The 18757-nt window shown below is 50.1% G+C and overlaps 1 protein-coding gene across 1 annotated transcript in view; it reads right to left on the reverse strand.

Moving 5' to 3' along the window:
* Positions 1–4247: 4247 nt before the first annotated feature.
* The window catches only part of Anxa11 (annexin A11), a 43706-nt gene continuing 29196 nt past the window's right edge, over positions 4248–18757 (reverse strand). The window contains exons 4-15 of the mRNA XM_005325828.5: positions 18044–18430; positions 16430–16517; positions 16079–16173; positions 15254–15367; positions 13298–13388; positions 12852–12931; positions 12676–12732; positions 10924–11017; positions 7740–7835; positions 6452–6510; positions 6125–6247; positions 4248–5042 (exon numbers count right to left, since the gene is read on the reverse strand). Of these exons, the coding sequence (XP_005325885.1) occupies positions 4983–5042; positions 6125–6247; positions 6452–6510; positions 7740–7835; positions 10924–11017; positions 12676–12732; positions 12852–12931; positions 13298–13388; positions 15254–15367; positions 16079–16173; positions 16430–16517; positions 18044–18430 (1344 nt within the window). The 3' untranslated portion in view covers positions 4248–4982. The remainder of the gene's footprint in view (positions 5043–6124; positions 6248–6451; positions 6511–7739; positions 7836–10923; positions 11018–12675; positions 12733–12851; positions 12932–13297; positions 13389–15253; positions 15368–16078; positions 16174–16429; positions 16518–18043; positions 18431–18757) is intronic.

Consider the following 18757-nt stretch of genomic DNA (forward strand, 5'->3'; position numbering starts at 1 on the left):
AGAACTTTACAAAATTTAGATTGCTTTGTGTTCTATTATCAGCTGATGTGGAGTGTTTTACATGGCTCTAATTGGTTTACAAGATTGTTCAAGTTTTGTTTCCTTGTTTACCTAATTGCTCTATCCGATAGAGAAAGTAGAATGTTGAAATCTCTATTTATTTTCTGCAGTGCTGGGGAACAAAACCGGGGTGTTGCACATGCTAGGCAAGAGTTCTACCACTGGCTACATTCCAGGCCTTCCAATTATTAAACTGCCTATTTTTCCCATCAATTTCGGTCAATTTTTATTCAAACTTTCTAGGGCTTTACTATTTGGTGCATAAGTATTTATAATTGTCATATTCTTATAGGTTGACTCTTATCAGGGTAAAATGTCCTGTTTCTCTTGTATCAGTGTTAAAATCTGTACTACAATTCCATCCTTTTAAATGGAGAATTTATTCCATTTACATTTAAAGTGATTAATAATAATTCTTACTACTAAAGAAATGAGTCAATTCATCCATTATGCTATATTTTATGTTACTGATTAAAAGCATATCATTTTTATTCCTTTTTCACTTTTACTGTTTTAGTTATTTTCTTAGTAGTTTCACTGGAATTGCAATTAACATCTGCTTCATACCAATTTGGTTTGAATGAACATCATTTTTTAATAGTATACAAGAATTTGTTTCTACACAACTTCATCATCCACCCATATGTTGTTACTGTCACAAATTATCTTTATACATTTTGTGTCCGTCAATATTAGTTATTGTTTGGTGTATGGTTGTCTTTGAAATCATGCGAGGAATAGGTAGGTATGGTGACACACACCTGTAATCCAAGTGACGTGGGAGACTGAGGCAGGAGGATCACAAGTTTGAGGCCAGCCTCTGCTACTTGGCAAGGCCATAAGCAACTTAGCCAGACCCTATCTCAAAAGGGAGGGGGGAAGATGGGGATGTAGTGACTCAGTGGTTAAGTACCTCTGGAATTAATGCCTGGTACCAAAAGCAATCAATCAATCATGTGAGGAAAATAAAAAAGCAGTTACACATCCAAAAAACACATTAATATTTTTATATTTACCTTTGCAATTACCGTTATTGGTGTTCTTTAATTCTTCATGTGGATTTTAGTTACTGTCCAGTAGTCTTTATTTTGGCTGGAAAGGCTTGGCAATCCATGTGTGATATCTACTAGCAACAATTTTGTTTTTGTTTATCCCAAATGTTTTATTCTCTTTTTGAGTTTATTTTGCCAGATATAGGATCTTTTTTTTTTTTTGTACTAGGGATTAAACCCAGGGGCATATAACCACAGAGCCACATCCCCAACCTTTTTTTTTTTACATCTTATTTAGAGACAGGGCCTCGCTAAGTTGCTGAGGCTGGCTTTGAACTCGTGATCCTCCTGCCTCAGCCTCCTGAGCCGCTGGGATCACAGGCCTGCGCCACTGCACCAAGCCACATAAAGGATTCCTGGCTGACATTTCTTGGAGTATGTTAAACATATCACCCCACTGGCTTCCAATCCCCATGTCTTCCTGATGAGCCACTGGCTGCTGGTCTTATTGATGATAACCTCAACATGACAAATTGCTTCTCTTGCTGTTTTCAGGATCCCTGTCTCTTTGGGTTTGGTCTCAATGCGTCTCTTTTATCCTGCTTAAAATGCACTGAGCTCCTTGGATGCACAATGCCTTCCACCAAATGTGTAAGTTCTCACTCTTTTTTCAAGTATTTTTGCCATTTCTCTCCTCTACTGTGATTTCCCATGTGTGCGCTGGTATACCTTCTAAGGTCCATCAATTTTCTTAGGCTGTTAGTACTACATTTTTTTTTTTCTTTCTGCTCCTCAGACTGGATACCCCCAAGTGGACTATCTTGAAGTTTGGTCACTCTTCTGGCTTCTCAAATCTTCTCTTGAATCCTTCTAGTGAATTTCTCATTTATTTTTATGCTTTTTAATTCTAGAATTTCAACTTCATTCTTTTTCTCATTTCCCTTTATTGAAATTTTCTATTTGGTTCTATTGGATCCTTTCAGTTCTTTGTTCATGGTTTCCTTAGCTCTTTGAGCTTTGGGGGTTTTTCTTTTGTTTTTCTCCAGTGGATTTAAAGTCTTTGGTAAGTACATCTGAGCTTTCTTGTTTCTATTAGTAAGTCTTTCATGTGTGAGCCATACTTTTTTGTGTGCCTGATATTTTTGCTGAAAACTGAACATTTTGAACAGTATAATATGGTCACTTAGAAAATCAAATCTCCTTTTTATCAGCTTGTTATTACTATACGTTGTAGTTTATTCAGGAACTTTCTTGAGCTAATGCTTTAAAGTTGTACTCTTTGTCCAAGGGTGATCTCAGTCTTTGGCTAGCTTAGTAGCCAGTCAGTCACCAGATTTCCCTAAAGATCTGGAACAAAAAAAGTCCCTCCAGTCTTTGTGGGTGTTTTCCATGCGTGAGCCATACCTGTCACTCAGGCAGCTTCTAACTCTGCCTTAGCTTTCTCTTCCTGCTTGTGAGCCACAGGTGGGAGCTCAGGACTTTCTCAAGTCTTTCTCATGCACCCAGGACTGGACATGTGTGTGATCCTCTAAATTCCCAGGACATGTGCAAGCTCTTCGAACATGTCATTTCCTAAAGCACCCCACTCCCTTGCCTTTCCTCTCTAAAGTTTCTAATTTGTCTCCTGTTTGCCCAACTATTATCCCTCTCCCTAGGCATCAGTGGCTAAAAGATTGCCTTTGAAATGACCCTCCCGTCCCCAGTTGCCACCTTCACCCTGGGAAAATTCCAAATTAGGCCAAACAAAAGTAAGTTATTTGAGTTAGTCTTTTAAGGCATAACCTGACATAATTATTCCTGAGGATAATATCTATTCTCTTCCCTCCAGTGTTTCAAAGATTTACAGGGAATGAGGAATATTGCTTTTGATGCTACTCTCAAGCTGGGGAGTGGGGAATGGTACCACGGTAAGTTAATATACAACAGAATTTATACTGAATTCACCTTTTTCTTCCTTAAGCATTCACTTGGTGGCTGTGAACTCTATTTCCAGATTTCCAATAAAGTTGACTCTGAAAAGAGTTTTTGCTAGCTTACTTGTTTTGTGAGTAGACTTTGGGATTTCCCTATCTCACCATTGTTGTTGAGCACACTAAATTTTAGAAAGCTCTGCTCTAGTTTACTGCTCATTTTATAAAGGCCCAAAGACAGATGTGACTTCTCCAGGGTCACAAGGCAAATCAGTGTCTGAGCCAACATCAGAATAGGGATACTCAACTTGCAGCCCAGAGTGTTTTCTGATTCAGGATATAGGCTCTAACTACAACTCAGTGTGAGTACCAGTGTTGGACCAAGGAGCAGCTTTCCTAGGAGCAGGAGCTGTGGATTATGGTCTCCATTAGAGCTGGGAGACTTGAATGACTGACTCCTTTACTGAGAAGAGATTTACATGGGGTCTGATAGGGGACAGAGTAATGATGTACCTGTCTCTTATTGGGAACACAGGCACAGAGGGCTTTCAGGTTTGATAGGTAAAAATAAAAAAGTGCCCCACTTGCCCTACAGATACGAAAACTCACTAAGAGCTGAATTCACCTTGTGTTTCATCTTTCTGTTGTTGTTTGGTGATGCTGAGAACTGAATCCAGGGCCAGGCAAGCTCTGAGCTACATCCTCAATCTCTTTAGTTTTACTGTGAAACAGAGTCTTCTGAAGTTGCCCAGGTTGGCTCCAAATTGGCTCCTGCCTCAGTCTCTCAAGTAGCTGGGATTACAGGCATGTGTCACCGTGCCCAGCTCATGCTTCATATTTTAGTTTTCCTTTCAGAAGTGAGATTAGATGTGTAGCCTGGACTGGCCTTGACCACTGTCTCCAGAAAGCAGCCAAGGCCCAGTGCACCTGTCTTCAGAAAGAGGCCTGTAAGGCTGCATCTCTTCCCATCTCTTTTGTCCTGAGCATAACTGACAGTGTTGACCCACATCTCCCAGTAACTCTGCAAGGAAGTAAGTATCTTTGCCCCTGGAGAGATTTCAATGAGATCACACAATCCTTTAGCCCACAGGTACCTTGAGTTGGGTCCATTTCTTCCTCATCACAGTCTTACAACCCAGTCCCTATAAATTAGCTTATGCCCCCAAATTTCTAATTCAAGTTGTGCAAATTTTCACTGGCTAATAAGATGGGAACCCCTGAGCCACGAAGCAGGAAAAAACAAACAAACAAACAAACAAACAAAAAACAGGCTGTCCCCAGGAAGTCATTTCCAGAACATTCCAGAGCTTGCTGACTTTAATTTTAAAACAGTTTTTGGCTACAGACATTCAGGTTTAAGGCACATTCCAAACTACAAGGAGCCCTGTCACTGGCAGGGAACCAACCTTGTTCTTGTGGTTGTACATGGATGATGGAACAAATGACTTTCTGGCCTTTTTATTTTTCTAAAAAGGAGTGAGTTTGGCAAAAACAAAGCCTATGACACATTCTCACCAGATGCAAACATTACCCTGACAGGTCCTCCCTTTTGTCTTTGGTGAGGGCAGGGTGCTCTCTACCCACCCCATCGCTCTCACCAGAAATGTGTGTGTAGTAAACAGACATGCATCTGTCTGGCAATGACAGTTAAAAAAAGAAAGAAAATATGCCTTCAAATAGACATACAAAATCACATGACTAAAATGAAGCTAAGAGTCTTTGTCACAAGCAATGAGGAATGACTGCATGAATCAGGAAATAAAATATCTACCTTAAGAGCAAGAGGCGAAGGGATGGAGGCACCTTGGGAGAGCTCTAGCCCCACCAGGCCCTTCAGCACGACGTAATATGTGGAGTGGGAAGGGCAGGAAGGTCAGGGCCAAGGCTCTAGGGACAGACAGTGCACCTTTGGGCTATTCTGTGGATTTGTGAGAAAAGGGTGCTCCTTTGGCCTTTTCCGGGCATCACCATTGCCTGCAGGGGGCAGAAGTGAGCCACGTCACTGCTCAGTGGTCACTCCTCAGTCGTTGCCACCACAGATCTTTAGCAGAATCTTCCGGTAGTCCCCTGAAGTGTCTCCCTGGTCATAGAAACAAAGGCATCCGTTAAGGGAGGCAAGGCACTTCCAGCCTCCTGGTTCCTGACTTTCTTTGGTTCCAAGCCCCCTTGAGGAGAAGCAGGGCCCTCCTGGGAAACGTCCCACCCTGTTGGTCCTACAACAGGCAGCGAGCACAGTCCTTAGACAGTGCAGTTCAGCCTTCCCGGGTCCCCATTAAAAAAAAAAAAAAAAGCTGCACTCACCCCAGTTTATCAGAGTCAACTGCAACAAAATTAAAATCAGCCTAAAACCACTATGCAGGGCTAACCAGGATTGTTCTTTTCCCAGTGCGCTGACCTAGCACCAAACTGAGGTTCTGCCATAATGCACCATGTCCTGCCCAAGGAGTGTGACTTCCATGACCACACAATGTCAGATGCTGCTACTACACAGGCCTCCCAGCTCCCAGGCTCTCTCCTCTGTCTGACTCCTCTGCACCTGCTCCAGGAGTGCTGGCCAGGCCTTGCTAATTTCTAATCATTTCCTGCCACTGTCTGTTCTTTGAGAGTAAGGCCCATGGCTTCTTCCGGATGCCAGTCTGCTGTCGCACAGGAGATGCTGTCAGGAATTGCTAGTTCCCTGCTTTCACAGCCTTATCTTTACAGCATGGAAATGGAGATGAGTTTCTCTCAAGGAACAACATCAAATGCTAGGGAGTCTGGACCTGGTCCTGGCGATTTCAATTTTAAAGTTCACATGAGTTTGGAATTTCACCGTCAAGTCACCCAGACAAGAATAAATGTTGTCAGCCTGGCTCTGGGGCACAGTGACACAACAGTTGCCATTGGGTGATCACTTCCACGCACTGACTGACTGAGCAGGTGGAGCTGGTGCACTGGAGCTGAGGATGCAGGGTCCAGACACACTTGGACCTCAGAAGCTTACAAGTTGTTCAGGGGCAACTGGATGAACCAATGGAAGTTGAAGTCTGAGGTCCAACAACAAGATTACACGTGTGGCCCAGAGCCCAAGCACCTGGCTGTTCCAGAGAGGGCAAGGTAAAAACAGGGGCACAGGTGAGTGGGATTCCAAGAGCCAGCCCAGTCAGCCCCGGGGCCTCGTACCGTGATGTCGTGGTAGAGCGACTTGCCATACATCCGCTTATACTCTGCTCTGATGTCCAGGAGGTCGATCTCACTGCGAGACACCATGATGCGAATCAGGGTCCTGTCCTTCGTTCCTGCTCCCTAAAGAAAGTCCACCCAAAGCATGAGCAACGGGGCTTCTACCCTCTCACTCCCCAACCCCCTGCCCCTCCCCAGCCCCCAGGTGCTCAGACCTCCAGGCTGAGGTCTCTCTCTCCATGACTTCTATGCTTAGCCCCTGGTCCCAGGCACAGGTAGGGCTAATGCAGGGATGACCTGGGCCTTTTGCACATGGGAGTTACATACCCTCATGGCCCTGTTGAGCCTTTCAGCAAAGAAAGCTGGAGTATTCTTGAGACATTTCACTAGAAGAGAAAACACAGCATAACCACATCAGCAGAAAACTCAGCCCGAGAAAGGCACAGACTACCCAGGTGTCCTCCTTGGAGGCCCCAGAGATCAAACCCGTCACTGCCCCCATCTTCCTCTCCTCCAGGCCCAATTACACCCCATGATCCTGACTCCAGCTCTTTGGAATAGGAACACAGAGTCTGGCACCAACCCAGCCTCTCTCCTGGTAACTTCCCAGATAAAAGGAGTGAGAACATGAAGTACGGTGGTGCACGCGGGTAATCCCAGCCACTCAGGACGCTGAGGCAGAAGGATCCCAAGTCCAAGGCCAGCCACAGCAATTTAGTGAGATTCTTGTCTCAACATAAAAAATAAAAAGGGCTGGGGATAGCTCAGTGGAGCCCCCTGGGTTCAACCCAAGTACTGTAAAAAAAAAAAAAAAAAAAAAAGAGGAATGAGAACCAGTGGCCCCTGAGCAATGCAGGGAGCTGTGTAGGGAGGGGAGGGAGAGGCGCTTCAGAGCCCTATGACCTCACAAAGAAAGATGGCTGAGCAGAATTAGTGTCCTCCTAGAATTTTCGAGCAAGAGACACACATGGGGACATGTAAGGAAATGAGGACTTGTTGTCTGTTCCACTCAGAAAGCTCCAAGGAAAGCAAAGTGGGCTGGGGGGTGGGGAGGGATGGGGTGGGCAAACTGCTTTTCCCAGTGAGTATAAAGAGCGGTTGTGAGAGCCGCAGGGGGAGGACCCAACTCTGCATGATAGGCGGGGCCTGCTTCAGAGGCCACAAGCCCTGCAAGAAGCAGCCACCATCCTGGGACCCCGCCAGCTTCCTCTGGCATAGGCCTGTTTTGCTGTTGCAAGTAAAATCTTTCCACGTGTTTCCATCACAAACATCTGACAACTGCCTGCAGGGATGTATTTTTAGAGGAAACTTGGCAGGATATGAGTCACCTTCCTCCGGGACAGCAGCTGGATGCTCTCCCACTAATGCCCACACTGCAGCTCCCTGTCCAGAGTGGCTCTGGAAATATAAACAAGACACCCCTGACCGGGCTAGTGGGGCTCACTCTGCCATGATCTGGGAAGCGGGACTTCCCACCATTGGATCTGTATTTAGCAACCCTGGACACATGGTTCTTGCACTCCGCCACCCTTCAACAGGAGGACGGCGAGCACCCTGACCACTGCTGTGCGTGCCAGCCCCTGCCTGGGGAAAGGGGCAGGTCTGAGAAACCTACCCACGGCCAGCATGCCCTGCTCCAGGTCCCCGGACATCTCCCGGCAGATGCTCTTCTCAATGTCTCGACCTGTCATCCTCTGGTACTCGTTGAAAACTAGCGGGAAGACAGAAAGGACATGTCATGGACTGAACTGTTTCCCCCCAAATTCAGATGGTGAAATCTTAACCCCAGCACCTCAGAACAGAACTGCATTTGGAGATAGGATCTTTAAAGAGGTACCTCTATTAAAAGAAGGCTGTCCGGTGGCCCTAAGCCAACCTGAGCAGTGCGTCTATAAGAAGAGGGGTTCATGACAAAGGAAGATGAGAGAAGTGCATGCACAGAGAGTCCTCAACTTATGATGATTTAACTTACAATATTTTTGTGCTTACAAAGGTCCTCATACAACAGTTCAGTATTCGCTGAATTATAGGAGACATTCGGGCTCTGTGTCAGATGATTTTGCCCCACTGTAGGCTAACATGAGCATCCTGAGCATACCTAAGACAGGCTAGGCTAAGTGTGACTTTCAGTAACTTAAGTGGTAAATAATGCTTCTTTGTGGGTTTTTTTTTTTTTTTTTTTTTTGAGACATGGTCTTTCAATATTGTCCAGGCTGGTCTCAAATTTTGGTGCTCAAGTGATCCTCCTGTCTCAGCCTCCTTACAGCATTTTCGACTTACAATGAGCTTACTAGGACATAAGCCCATGGTAAGTAAGTCAAAGAGCACCTGAACAGAAGAGAGGCCACATGAGGCCACAGTGACAAGGAGGCTGTCTACAGCCAAGAAGAGAAGCCTCAGAAGGGGCCCTGTGCAGCTTCGTCTTTGGACTTCTAGCCTCTGGAACTACAAGAACTACTACTACCCAGTCTGAGTCTTTGTCAGAGCAAACTAAGGACGTGCAAGAAGAGGCCTCTGGCCCTCAGGAGCTACCTCTCCTGCTCTGCTCCAGGCGCCCTGGGCAGCCCCACTGACTTTGCCTGCCAGCTCTCAAGGCAGCCACAGTGTCCCACATCATGGGCACTGCCCAGTATTCCTTGCTCATGGAGTCCTCCTACCAGGACAGTCCTCGCCAATCTGCTTACCAATCGCAACCAACCCACCCTGGCACATCCAGGGTCCCCTCCCACCAACTCTTCTGCACCCCCAGCCCACGCACTCCTCCTCAGTCATCCCCGTCAGTTCCGTCTGCTCAGCCTAACAGTGAACTGAGGCCCGGCCAGCAGGGCCAGCATCGCCCCATGCTCTCCCCATAGCCCTGCTTCCCCAGGACCAGCAGAGCCGGGGCGGGATGGAGGCCTGGAGCCAGGCTCTGCATTGCACGCTGCTCTCTCTCACTCTGCCTGCTCCCCAGTATCAGTTCCAAACTGGTGCCACCTACAGAGCAAAGCTGTGACTTCGGCTGCACTCGTGCCCAGTGCAATTCAGATTTTCTTCAAGGTGCTGCTATTTCCCCCAAGCCACGTTTGTGGAATCCTGGGTTTGCTGCAGCTACTCTGGTATGATATCTCGCTATTAAAATGATACCGAAGGGGAAAGTACCTTAACTCCCACTCCACGCAGCACAGTGAGGAAGCTTAGAAGTGTGTCCTGAGGCCAGAGGCCTGGGTTCAAATCCAAGCGTGGCCAGATTCACTTGCCCAACAGCCTGTTCCCTCCTCTTGAAGCCAGGAGGACACATGCTCCTGGCGCCTGCGTTCTAAACTCAGTGTGTGCTGGGCCTTCACCTCCCACCAGCCCTGTATCTCTGGCCAGTGCCCTTCCATGCTGCCCATGCTCAGGATTCCCAGTCCCTTCTCAGTCCTTCCAACACAGTTGGCCTCCCAAACTGCCTTTTACCGTGAGTCCTCCCCCAGGGCCCTAACCTCAAACCACCATTCTCTCTCTGTCCCCTCCCAAGGGGACATCTTACAGTCCAGAGGCCAAAGCACTGTTGACTCTTTGCAGCTAGCTACCAAACTCCCACTTCCGGCCCACAGTTCTCCTGAGCATCAGGCTCATAAACTGGCTTCCTGGCTTCTCTGTCCCAAGGCGCCTAGTGTCCTTCCCTCCTGATGAGACTTGTTCTGTCCAGAGCTTTCCAATCTCTGTGGAAGGTCACGCCATTCTTCCACTTGCTTAGCCAAAACCAAACTCTCTATCATCCTCGGCTCCTCTCCTTCTCCCACTCTGCGTGTCCCAGTCATCAGCAAGGAGGGCCGGAACCTGACCTCCTTTCACCCCATCCCTTCTCCAGGCCACCCTCATTTCTCCCTGGAGTCACTGCAGCAGCTTCCCAACAGGTTCCTCTGCTCTGCCACAAACCCTGCACTCTCAACACAGGCTAGGTCTAGGTCCCCCAGGAAAGCTGGGCATGTCTGGACTGGCACGCCCCGAGGGTAAGGAGTATACTCAATTCTGCAATGAATTTGCAAGTTGCCTCCTCGGGACTCTTCAGGGCCTCCAGGCCGCTCAGGAGAAACACCTAACCCCAGGCACCGTCAGCCAGGCCTCCTCCGACCTCATTCATTCCAACTGCTCTGGTCACACAGCCCGTTTCCCTGAGTCTTAGCCACTGCACGGGGCCTTTGCGCCTGGGTCTTCTTCAGGGTTTCAGGAAAATGGCACTCTGTCCAAGCAGACTCGCCCCACAGCCTCCCCCTGGGTTCTGCTCCATTACTCCCTAGCCCCATGTCCGGCTTTATTATGTTCTCTACAGGATTTATCGCCTGACACAGGCTCTACTCAGTACTTACTTACAGTGTGTATCCTGAACAAGGCGAAGCCCATGAGAACAGAGACTCTGCTGGCCTCTGTTCCTTCCAGGCCCCGCACCCACTCCACCACCCAAGAGGAACACAGCCAGAGTTCCAACCGGATGTGTTGACCAAGTAAACAAAGTTGCCCAGAGTCATTGCTATAACTGTGTCTTATGCCACCCTGGAAAACCCCGATGAGGAGCCCCAGAGGGCACTCCCAACTCCAATCCATACTCCAGCACAGCCAACCAGAGCCCATTTCCTCATGTCTCCCTTTGCTTCCTGCAGAACTGGTGCTTTGACTCAGCAAACACTCAAGAGCATCTTTTAACTCACCACCAGGGGGTGCTTTTGAGAAAGCAAAGGCCCCAGGCAGAGATGAGCCGCCCAGTGGTCCTGCATGCTTGGTTTCCCACAATGCCCTCATCTAACTGGTCCCAGGGAGGCCCAGGACTGCCTTACCTGCCACCAGGTGGGCCCGGCTCCGGGAACACAGAATTGCATTGAACTTGGACTCGTCTGTTCCCAGGCGGTTCTCCCCAGCCGCATACAGCTCCTGGAGAGGAAGGCACATGTTCAACACAGGGCACACTCCAGACCCCTGGCTCAGGACACCTAGAAAACAGGGCAGTGTCTGGCCCTGTGACCCCAGAGGAGCAGAAAATGGGGCAGTTGGAGCAAAAGTTTGCTGATCCTCTGCTGTGCTCCACCCCTTGGGGTGGCACAGAGAATGCTGGTGCTGGGAGACACTCAGATCAGGCAACCAAGGCGAACTGGAGGCCAACGTTGGGCAAAGAGCATCCTTAACTGGCCCAAGGGAGCAGCAAGGCAGAGAAGAAATGGAAGGAATGGAAGAAGAGGGCTGGGCTCGAGGCAGGTCTCTCCAAGTCCGTTTCTCATCTCTAAAATGCCAAGGGTGAGTTTGATTTGAGGTTGCAAAGTCAAGAGCCCCAGAGAGCCAGCTGGATAACAACTGATAAAAGTAGGTCAGCTTTAAAGCCCAGAGTGGGGCCCCATGGCTAGCCATCCTGAGGGACAGTGCTTCTCAGCAGCAGCTGAGTCCTGTGACAGAGAGACACGGTCTGAGGCTGCCAGATCCATTCCTCAAAGCCTGAAATCCAGATTTCTACAGGTAATTTCCCAGCCTTGAAAAGCAATTTCCCTATCTATAAGAAGGAATGCATGTGAGCTGGGGTTGTGGCTCAGGGGTAGAGTCCTTGCCTAACACATGTGAGGCCCTGGGGTCAATCCTCAGCACCACATAAATAAAATAAAGGTATTAAAAAAAAAAAAAGAAGAAGGAACATGTGAGACAATCAATATTACAACAGCAGATAGATGGCAATCATGAGTAAGGGATTTCATAATTTGTTCTTCCTCTGTTTATTATGTATACCATTATGTTTGCAAAGAGGCAGAATTTGCATTCACCTGTTAATGAGCTTTTGAAGGTTTGAGTCCTAAATACTTGACAATTTGCAACCCTGCCCCAGATGGCCTCTAAGGTGCCTGCAAGTCCCAAACAGCAGCTCTTAGACCTGTGGTCACTGATTCCCAAGGGAATCAGCAGGTCAAGGTGAGGCTGAAGGAGGTCAGGCATGGAGGAGGGAGAGCATGATACCTCTGCCTTCAACAGAGGTCTGCTGGGAGGTATGGCCGCTCCCTCCCACCAGGATGGGGCTCTCTGCAGCTAGCACACCAGGGTCTGAATGCAATATGTGACACACAGACTTTTCCAGAGAAGCATGGACACCTGAGCTTCCTTCCCCTTTTGCTTTGCAAATCACAAGAGGAACAAGGATGGAATTCTAAGGAAGCACAACTGGGGTGACAGCTGGTTTCTAGGCTCAAAGCCTCAAAAGCTTAACAGGCAAGTGCTAATTCTTTCCCTTTGCAAACATAATGGTGCACACACCTCAACACCGGAAAGGTCCCAAGCCATGTGAAATCCCACATCCATAACTCATCGATCAATCATTGCATCATTTATTTTCTTGCATGTTCCCCCCTTATACATGGGGAAACTAAGGCCCAGAAGACTAGGTGGTTTCTCAAGGTCACACAGTTGATAAAGGACAGAGCATGGCTGAAACCTGAAGCATCTGCAACCCTCTCTGTATCCATTGCTCTTTTCTTCCCAGAGCATCTCTTTGTGAAGGAAGAAAGTGGGGGACATCCCTGGTTTAGGAAGTCTGGCCTGGTCATCACACTCACCTGCACATCTCTCTGGACGAGGGACATGTCCACATTGGTGCTTTCATCCCGGTTTCCCTGAAAGGAAGCAGGTGGTACGGTGAAGCCCACCCCGTCAAGGCACGGAGCTCCTCACTGCTCCCCTTCCCTCACTGCTCCAACCCCACTGCTCTGATTGTCTATCGTGGGGAAGGCACCTGAGAGAGAGAGATGAGGAGCCGCTGGAAGTGCCCTGACGTGTCACTTCGGATGGCCTCCTCCAGGGTCTTTTTGAATTCTGAAAGGGAGACACAAGGAAATCAACTCCCAGCTGCAGCTGCCCACTGCAGGGTGGGTCAACAGTGGACAATGGGACAAGACAGAGGCCCAGATGGCCCTTTGAGACATGCAACCCTGTGACCCCCAGGCTGCCCTGGCCTCTGACAGGCGTGGCTCTATCACATCCCTCTCTTACCTTGGTCACCTGCTCTATGTATGAAGAACAGGCAGGGTTGGGCCTGGGTCAAAGCCCAGTGTGCTAGGAGTGGCAGGAAATGGGGTGATAAAGAGGCCAGGAAGGAATAAGAGGCCCTGGGAGAGGGTGTGGCCCATACCTGGCATGCAGAGCCGCCTGCAGAGGGCAGAGGCCCTGGGTCAGGCTCACCTGTTTTGTAGGCTCTGCTCAGTTCCCGGATGTGCTCATTGCTGCGGGAAGCGAGGATCTCAATCAGGCAGGCTTCGTCAGTGCCAGCCCCCTACAGTGGCACAGAACACAGCAGACCACACAGTTACCCTCACCAGCACTCTCGAAAGACAGCAGGTGCTACATTGTTAACAGCAGCCCCAGAGGCACACCTGTGGCACTGCTCCTGGGCCTGGGAGCCAGTCCCCTCACCCCACTTCCCCAGGCCCAGGTAAGCACTAGATAACAATGTCAATGGAAATGAATACAGATCACATAAAGGGTCACCACCACTGACAAGAAATAATCAGAGAGGTACAGTGACTGTCCAGGGCCACACAGTACTTAGTAAGGGTGAGATGTGGACCAAGGTCTATTTTATTCCAAGGTCAGTCCAAGAGTGAGATGACAAATAACTGAGAAAATGGAATAAAAATAAAGGAGATCAGAGTGGGTGTGTGGGAGTCCCAAGTAGAATGTGGAGTGTCTGGGGGACATCTTAGAATAGGCTGCAATGAGGATAAAAAAAAAAAAAAAAAAAAAAAAGACTATACCAGGGACAATAGGAAAGCAGAGGACAGAGTCAGCAGCCTTGCTTTTATGTTACTTTAAATCTTGGCCATGTGGTTCACCAGCTATGCAACCTTGATGAGTTACTTAACTTTTCTGTACCTCAGGTGGCTGGGTTAATGTAGGTAGAGCATTTAGACGTGCTGCTCAGACGTGCTGCTCAGGCAGGATGGGCTCCCCCAGGGTCTTTGTGACCCTTAATTGTAAAAAAAAGTAGCTTATGTGAGCTACTTTTACCATTACTGATACCCCCTTGCAATTATCAGATTACTTGGAGTTTACGATGGGCTTCTGTGTTAGGCACTTACCCAGTGCCACTGGACATCCTGACAGCATCTATGCTCAAGGACACACAGCTGGGCAGCAACAGCTGCAGCCACGCCTGTGTTGCTCCCAGCACCACCTTATCAAGCTGCTGAAGGCGGGTGCAGGGCAGAAGCCTGGGGACCACTGCCCTCCCCAGTCACCTCCTGCGTCCTCCCTGGACCAACACAGGCAGTGTGGGTTCCAACAGAGTCCTCTCCCACTTCCAGGCACCACACTGAATCTCTACTTCTCCTGGGGGAGGCACTGGACCCCAGTGAGCAGTTCCTTCCGGGATGCATGCTCCACCCACAAGGAACCCCCTTCTGAGGGGTTGTCCCTTCTCAGCCCCAGGACACATACGGGTGCAGGACTGTATGGATGGATGGAACCTGCCCCTCAGCCGGAACCATCTAGACCTGCGGGAGACAGTGACCCCAAGCCAAGTCCATCAGAATCTGCCCCATTAGGAATTTGGACAAGGGACAGCTGGTCTCTTCTGTAACTGGATCTGATAAGTGACGGAGATGGCGGTGGGGTACAGGGTGTCATCATTTGGAAGCAGATACCCCAGAAGAAGTGGTCACAGAAGTCACATCTGGGTCCTGCCCTTTACATGCCCTGGCCCTGGCCCTCCTTCTCTGTGCCAAGCTGTCTTCATCCCCACGACCAGTTCTCTGCCTCTATTTTGGTTCAGCTCAAGCAGATGGCTGCCATTTGCTAGTGGCAGAGACCCACAGGATGAGAGCTCCCCAACCACGGCCTCGACCCCCTCTCTCACTCCATTACCACCTTCCTCCATTCCCCCAGCTCCTGACACTTAAGATGGAAAGAGGCTTGGACACTCCCTCTGACAAATGGCATGTCATGTGTCTCTTGGGGAAATTACCGGAAGATGTGCTTTCTACAGCATGTTGACTCCAACCCAGGAGGGCCCAGGAGCTGCGCTGAGCAACAGCGAGGAAGGGGACAGCCACATTTCACACCATCCAGCTCTCTTCTGGGCTGTGTGTCCACACCCACACTCCACTCCACATCCCTCCCCACAGCCCTACGTGTACATACCTTGATGGCTTCCTTTATCTCATACACATCAAACAGGACTGGGGTCTTCATCAGAGCCAAGATAGTCTTCTCAAAGTTTCCTGACAGCTCAGATTTCAAGTCTTTGATCAAATCCTGATTGCATTTTCAAACAAACAAGACAAGGACATCTTGAGAATCCACAGAAGGTGACTCACAGGAACAGAATCCCAAATGGGACAGCCACATCATGGACATCACAGGGAAGAAAAGCCTGCTTTCAGGGACAGGCCTTAGCTGCAGAGCCTGCAATTACACAGGATGCCCACCACTGGGGGCACACCAAGGGGAGCACTGGGCCGGGCACTCACCCATCCAATATATACATGATTATTTTTGTAAAGTTCAAAGTTCTAGAGGTTGAAAATATACCCCTTTTGCATTTGTTCAGTTCACAAATCTTTTCTTCCAAAACTCCTTTGTCAGCTAAACCTCCCAGGGTGTCATGAAGAGGGAGGGGAAAGGACCCTGAGGCTGGGTAGGACTGGGGGAGAAATGAACTATTCATGGTGTCAGTGAGTGGTGGCACAGCCAAGGCTGCAACCCAGCTGTCCACATGCCTCTCACCAAGCCTCACTACACTATGGACTCTGGGGGTGCTTCCTCCAGGCATCCTTCACCTCTAAAAGATGTCACCATCTGGGGACGACCGGCTGGGGAAGATCAGGAAATGTCCTAATGCAGTTCACTGTCCATTAGATGTCCAGGTCCACTTGGCCCCAAGGAAAAGTGGGTCTGTAGGCCATGCTTGCTTCTATAGGGACCAGGGCCCACTGTCCTCGCCCACCCCCCCACCCCATAACTCACCTTGCCATAAGCTGTCTTGAAGGACAGGAGGATCTGTTGCCGCTGCTTGTTGGAGCGACTCCCCAAGCAGTCGATGATGGCCTGCTCATCAGTCCCTGGGGATGAGAAGGTGGGAGTGGGTCATGGGATGCTTTGCAGGTGATAGGGACGTTCTGTGATTACTGACTCCTGGCCTGGGGCCGCTAATTCTCCTGGACACCCCTACACTCCCAAGCCCACCTTTCCTTCCAACACCACTGGGGTCAGGTGCGCCTCCCACCAGCCACCTCAGCCCACAGAACCATCGTGAAACTGCTCAGGGATTTGGGGCACGGGGTGGGGTGTGGACTGGAGCCTCCCCAGGTCTCTCACCAAAGCCCTTCATGGCCTTCCGTAAGACCTCGGCATCTCGCAAGGGGTCAAAGCCAGAAGCATCTGTGATGGTGCCTCGGTTTCCAAACTACTTGGACAAAGAGTTGCAGGTAAGGTGACTCACTCTGGCTGTCCAGTGCCAAGGCTGTCCCACCCCAGACTCTGGCACCTCTTCTCTCTAAACCTGGGGGAGCTCAAGGAGCCCGAAATAAACAGTGCAGAGGGCTCCACATTGAGTCTCCCTCAAGTGGCTGTCACCTGTCCTTGTGTTCTGGTACGGGTTTCTTCCCGGCTTCTGTGGCTAGGAGCCCTTACAGCTGGGTCCTGCCGCTGAAAACCTGCCCTCCACCCAGGTCCTCCAGGGCTGGGCCCAGGTCCTGAAGAAGGGCCCTTGGCCTCTCCTCCACGCCTAATCACATCATGCATGGAGCACACATCAGGACAGTCCTGACGGGCGGCCAGTCCACGTGACCTGGAGATGCCGGCACCCAGCCCTCACAATGGTGGGTGGCCTCTTAACTGCTTCTTGGGACTAGCGTTCATTCCCTGTCCCTGTCCCTAGAGGCCATGCTGCCTGACTACTACACTGCCTGTACAGCCAGCAGCTGTACAACCCCAGTGAAATTGAACTTCCCAGTTGCTATTTGACTTTTAAATGCCTCCCAGAGACTCTTGTGTTAAAAGGACTTTGCAGAAAGCCTGCGGCACTAGTGGGAAGTGGCAGCACCGTGAGGAGCCAGGGCCTGGTGGGAGGAAGTTAGGTCAGTGAAGGTGTGCCCCGCCCCTTCCTCTCTGCTCCCTGGCTACTACGAGGTGACAGCTCCACTCCAAGCACTCTTCCTTGATACAGGCCTCAACAACAGGTCAAGTGACCATGGACTAAAACCGGGGGTCCAAATACATCTGGCCTCCTTTAAGCTGCTCGTCACAGGTATTTGCCAAAATGACAGAGAGCTACTGCACAGGCTCAACTGTCTCCTGGTGGGCCGTCCTCCCAGGCGGGCTAGACAGACGGCTATGACACAGTAAGGAGATGTGATCAGAGAAGAGATGGGAAGGAGGCAGGGAGGCAGGCTGGAGGGTGGCATGGAGGCGGACAGGGAGCAGAGGGGACCCTCTGTCTAAAAATAGTCACCCAGCACATAACACCAGCCCTGTGCTTGGCTGCTCTGCCATGTAACCATGACAATGAATTCTAGGCTCTGCAAACATGAACCGTTCTCCAAAATGAGCCAAGATCAACCCTGGAGGAACTGCCAACAATTTTCCCAGCCCAAAGGGGATTTTAAGAATCCTCCAAAACCTGTCTGGGAGGGCCCATCGAGGGGACTATAGGGCATGAGCCTGGAGACCGGTGGCAGGGGTAGTTCTGAAAAATTCACACAGCCCAGGCAGTAAATCACAGGAGGAATGAACAGCACCCAACTTGCACTTGAAGCCAACTGGGAGAAGCTCCCACAGGCCTAAGGCATGGCCCCAGGGCAGCCTGTGACAAAGTGATACTCGGTCCAAATAAGCAGCAAAGGCCCAAGCCCTCCAGCACCTCCTGGCCTTGATTCCAGGAGCCACAGGGAGGTCTCCAGTTTGGGGGTTCAGGTCCCAATCAGCACTCACCTGAGCTGGGGCGACAGCAGGAGTGACAGTCCCAGAGCTTGGGTATCCTGGGTAGCTTGGTTGAGGCTGCTGCCCTGGCGGTGGCATTGGTGACTGCCCAGGGTAGGTCATTGGTGGCTGCCCAGGATAAGCCCCTGGGGGCTGCTGCCCAGGGGGTGGCATGGGCTGGCCTGGCACAGGGGCCCCTGGGTACGGTGGATATGAGGGCATCCCAGAAGGTGGGTTTCCTCCAGGGGGCGGGTACATTCCATATGGAGGAACAGGCTGCTGGGCTGGAGGGGGCTGCCCGAAGCCCCCAGGAGGGACTGGAGGGTAACCACCCCCAGGGGCCCCAGGGTACATGTTTGGCACGTTGGCTCCTCCGAATGTCCCAGACATGTTGGCTGCCTGCAAGTGCATAAAGCAGAGCCTGAGAACCCCAGCCCACAAGGTCTGGTGGCGGTCCGATGGTCTACCCTTCCCTGGCCTGAGCCCTGCCGGCTCCCAGGAGCCTCATTTCAGGACCTGCCCACCAAGCCCTGCTACCTAAGCTCTTCTCATACCTGAGCTGACTTAATACAGCACCTCCACCACAGCTACATGATGGATAATCACACCCACAAAGTGGGCTCAGAGACGGGCACATTTGTTCAAAGCTACAGAGTCAGCAAGTGGTGCAGCTGGGGCTCTGACCTGAAGGTCTACATCTAAACCAGAGACCTGCCACCCCCAGTG

Source organism: Ictidomys tridecemlineatus, chromosome 1 (assembly GCF_052094955.1).
Source record: "Ictidomys tridecemlineatus isolate mIctTri1 chromosome 1, mIctTri1.hap1, whole genome shotgun sequence".
Taxonomy (NCBI): Eukaryota; Metazoa; Chordata; class Mammalia; order Rodentia; family Sciuridae; genus Ictidomys; species Ictidomys tridecemlineatus.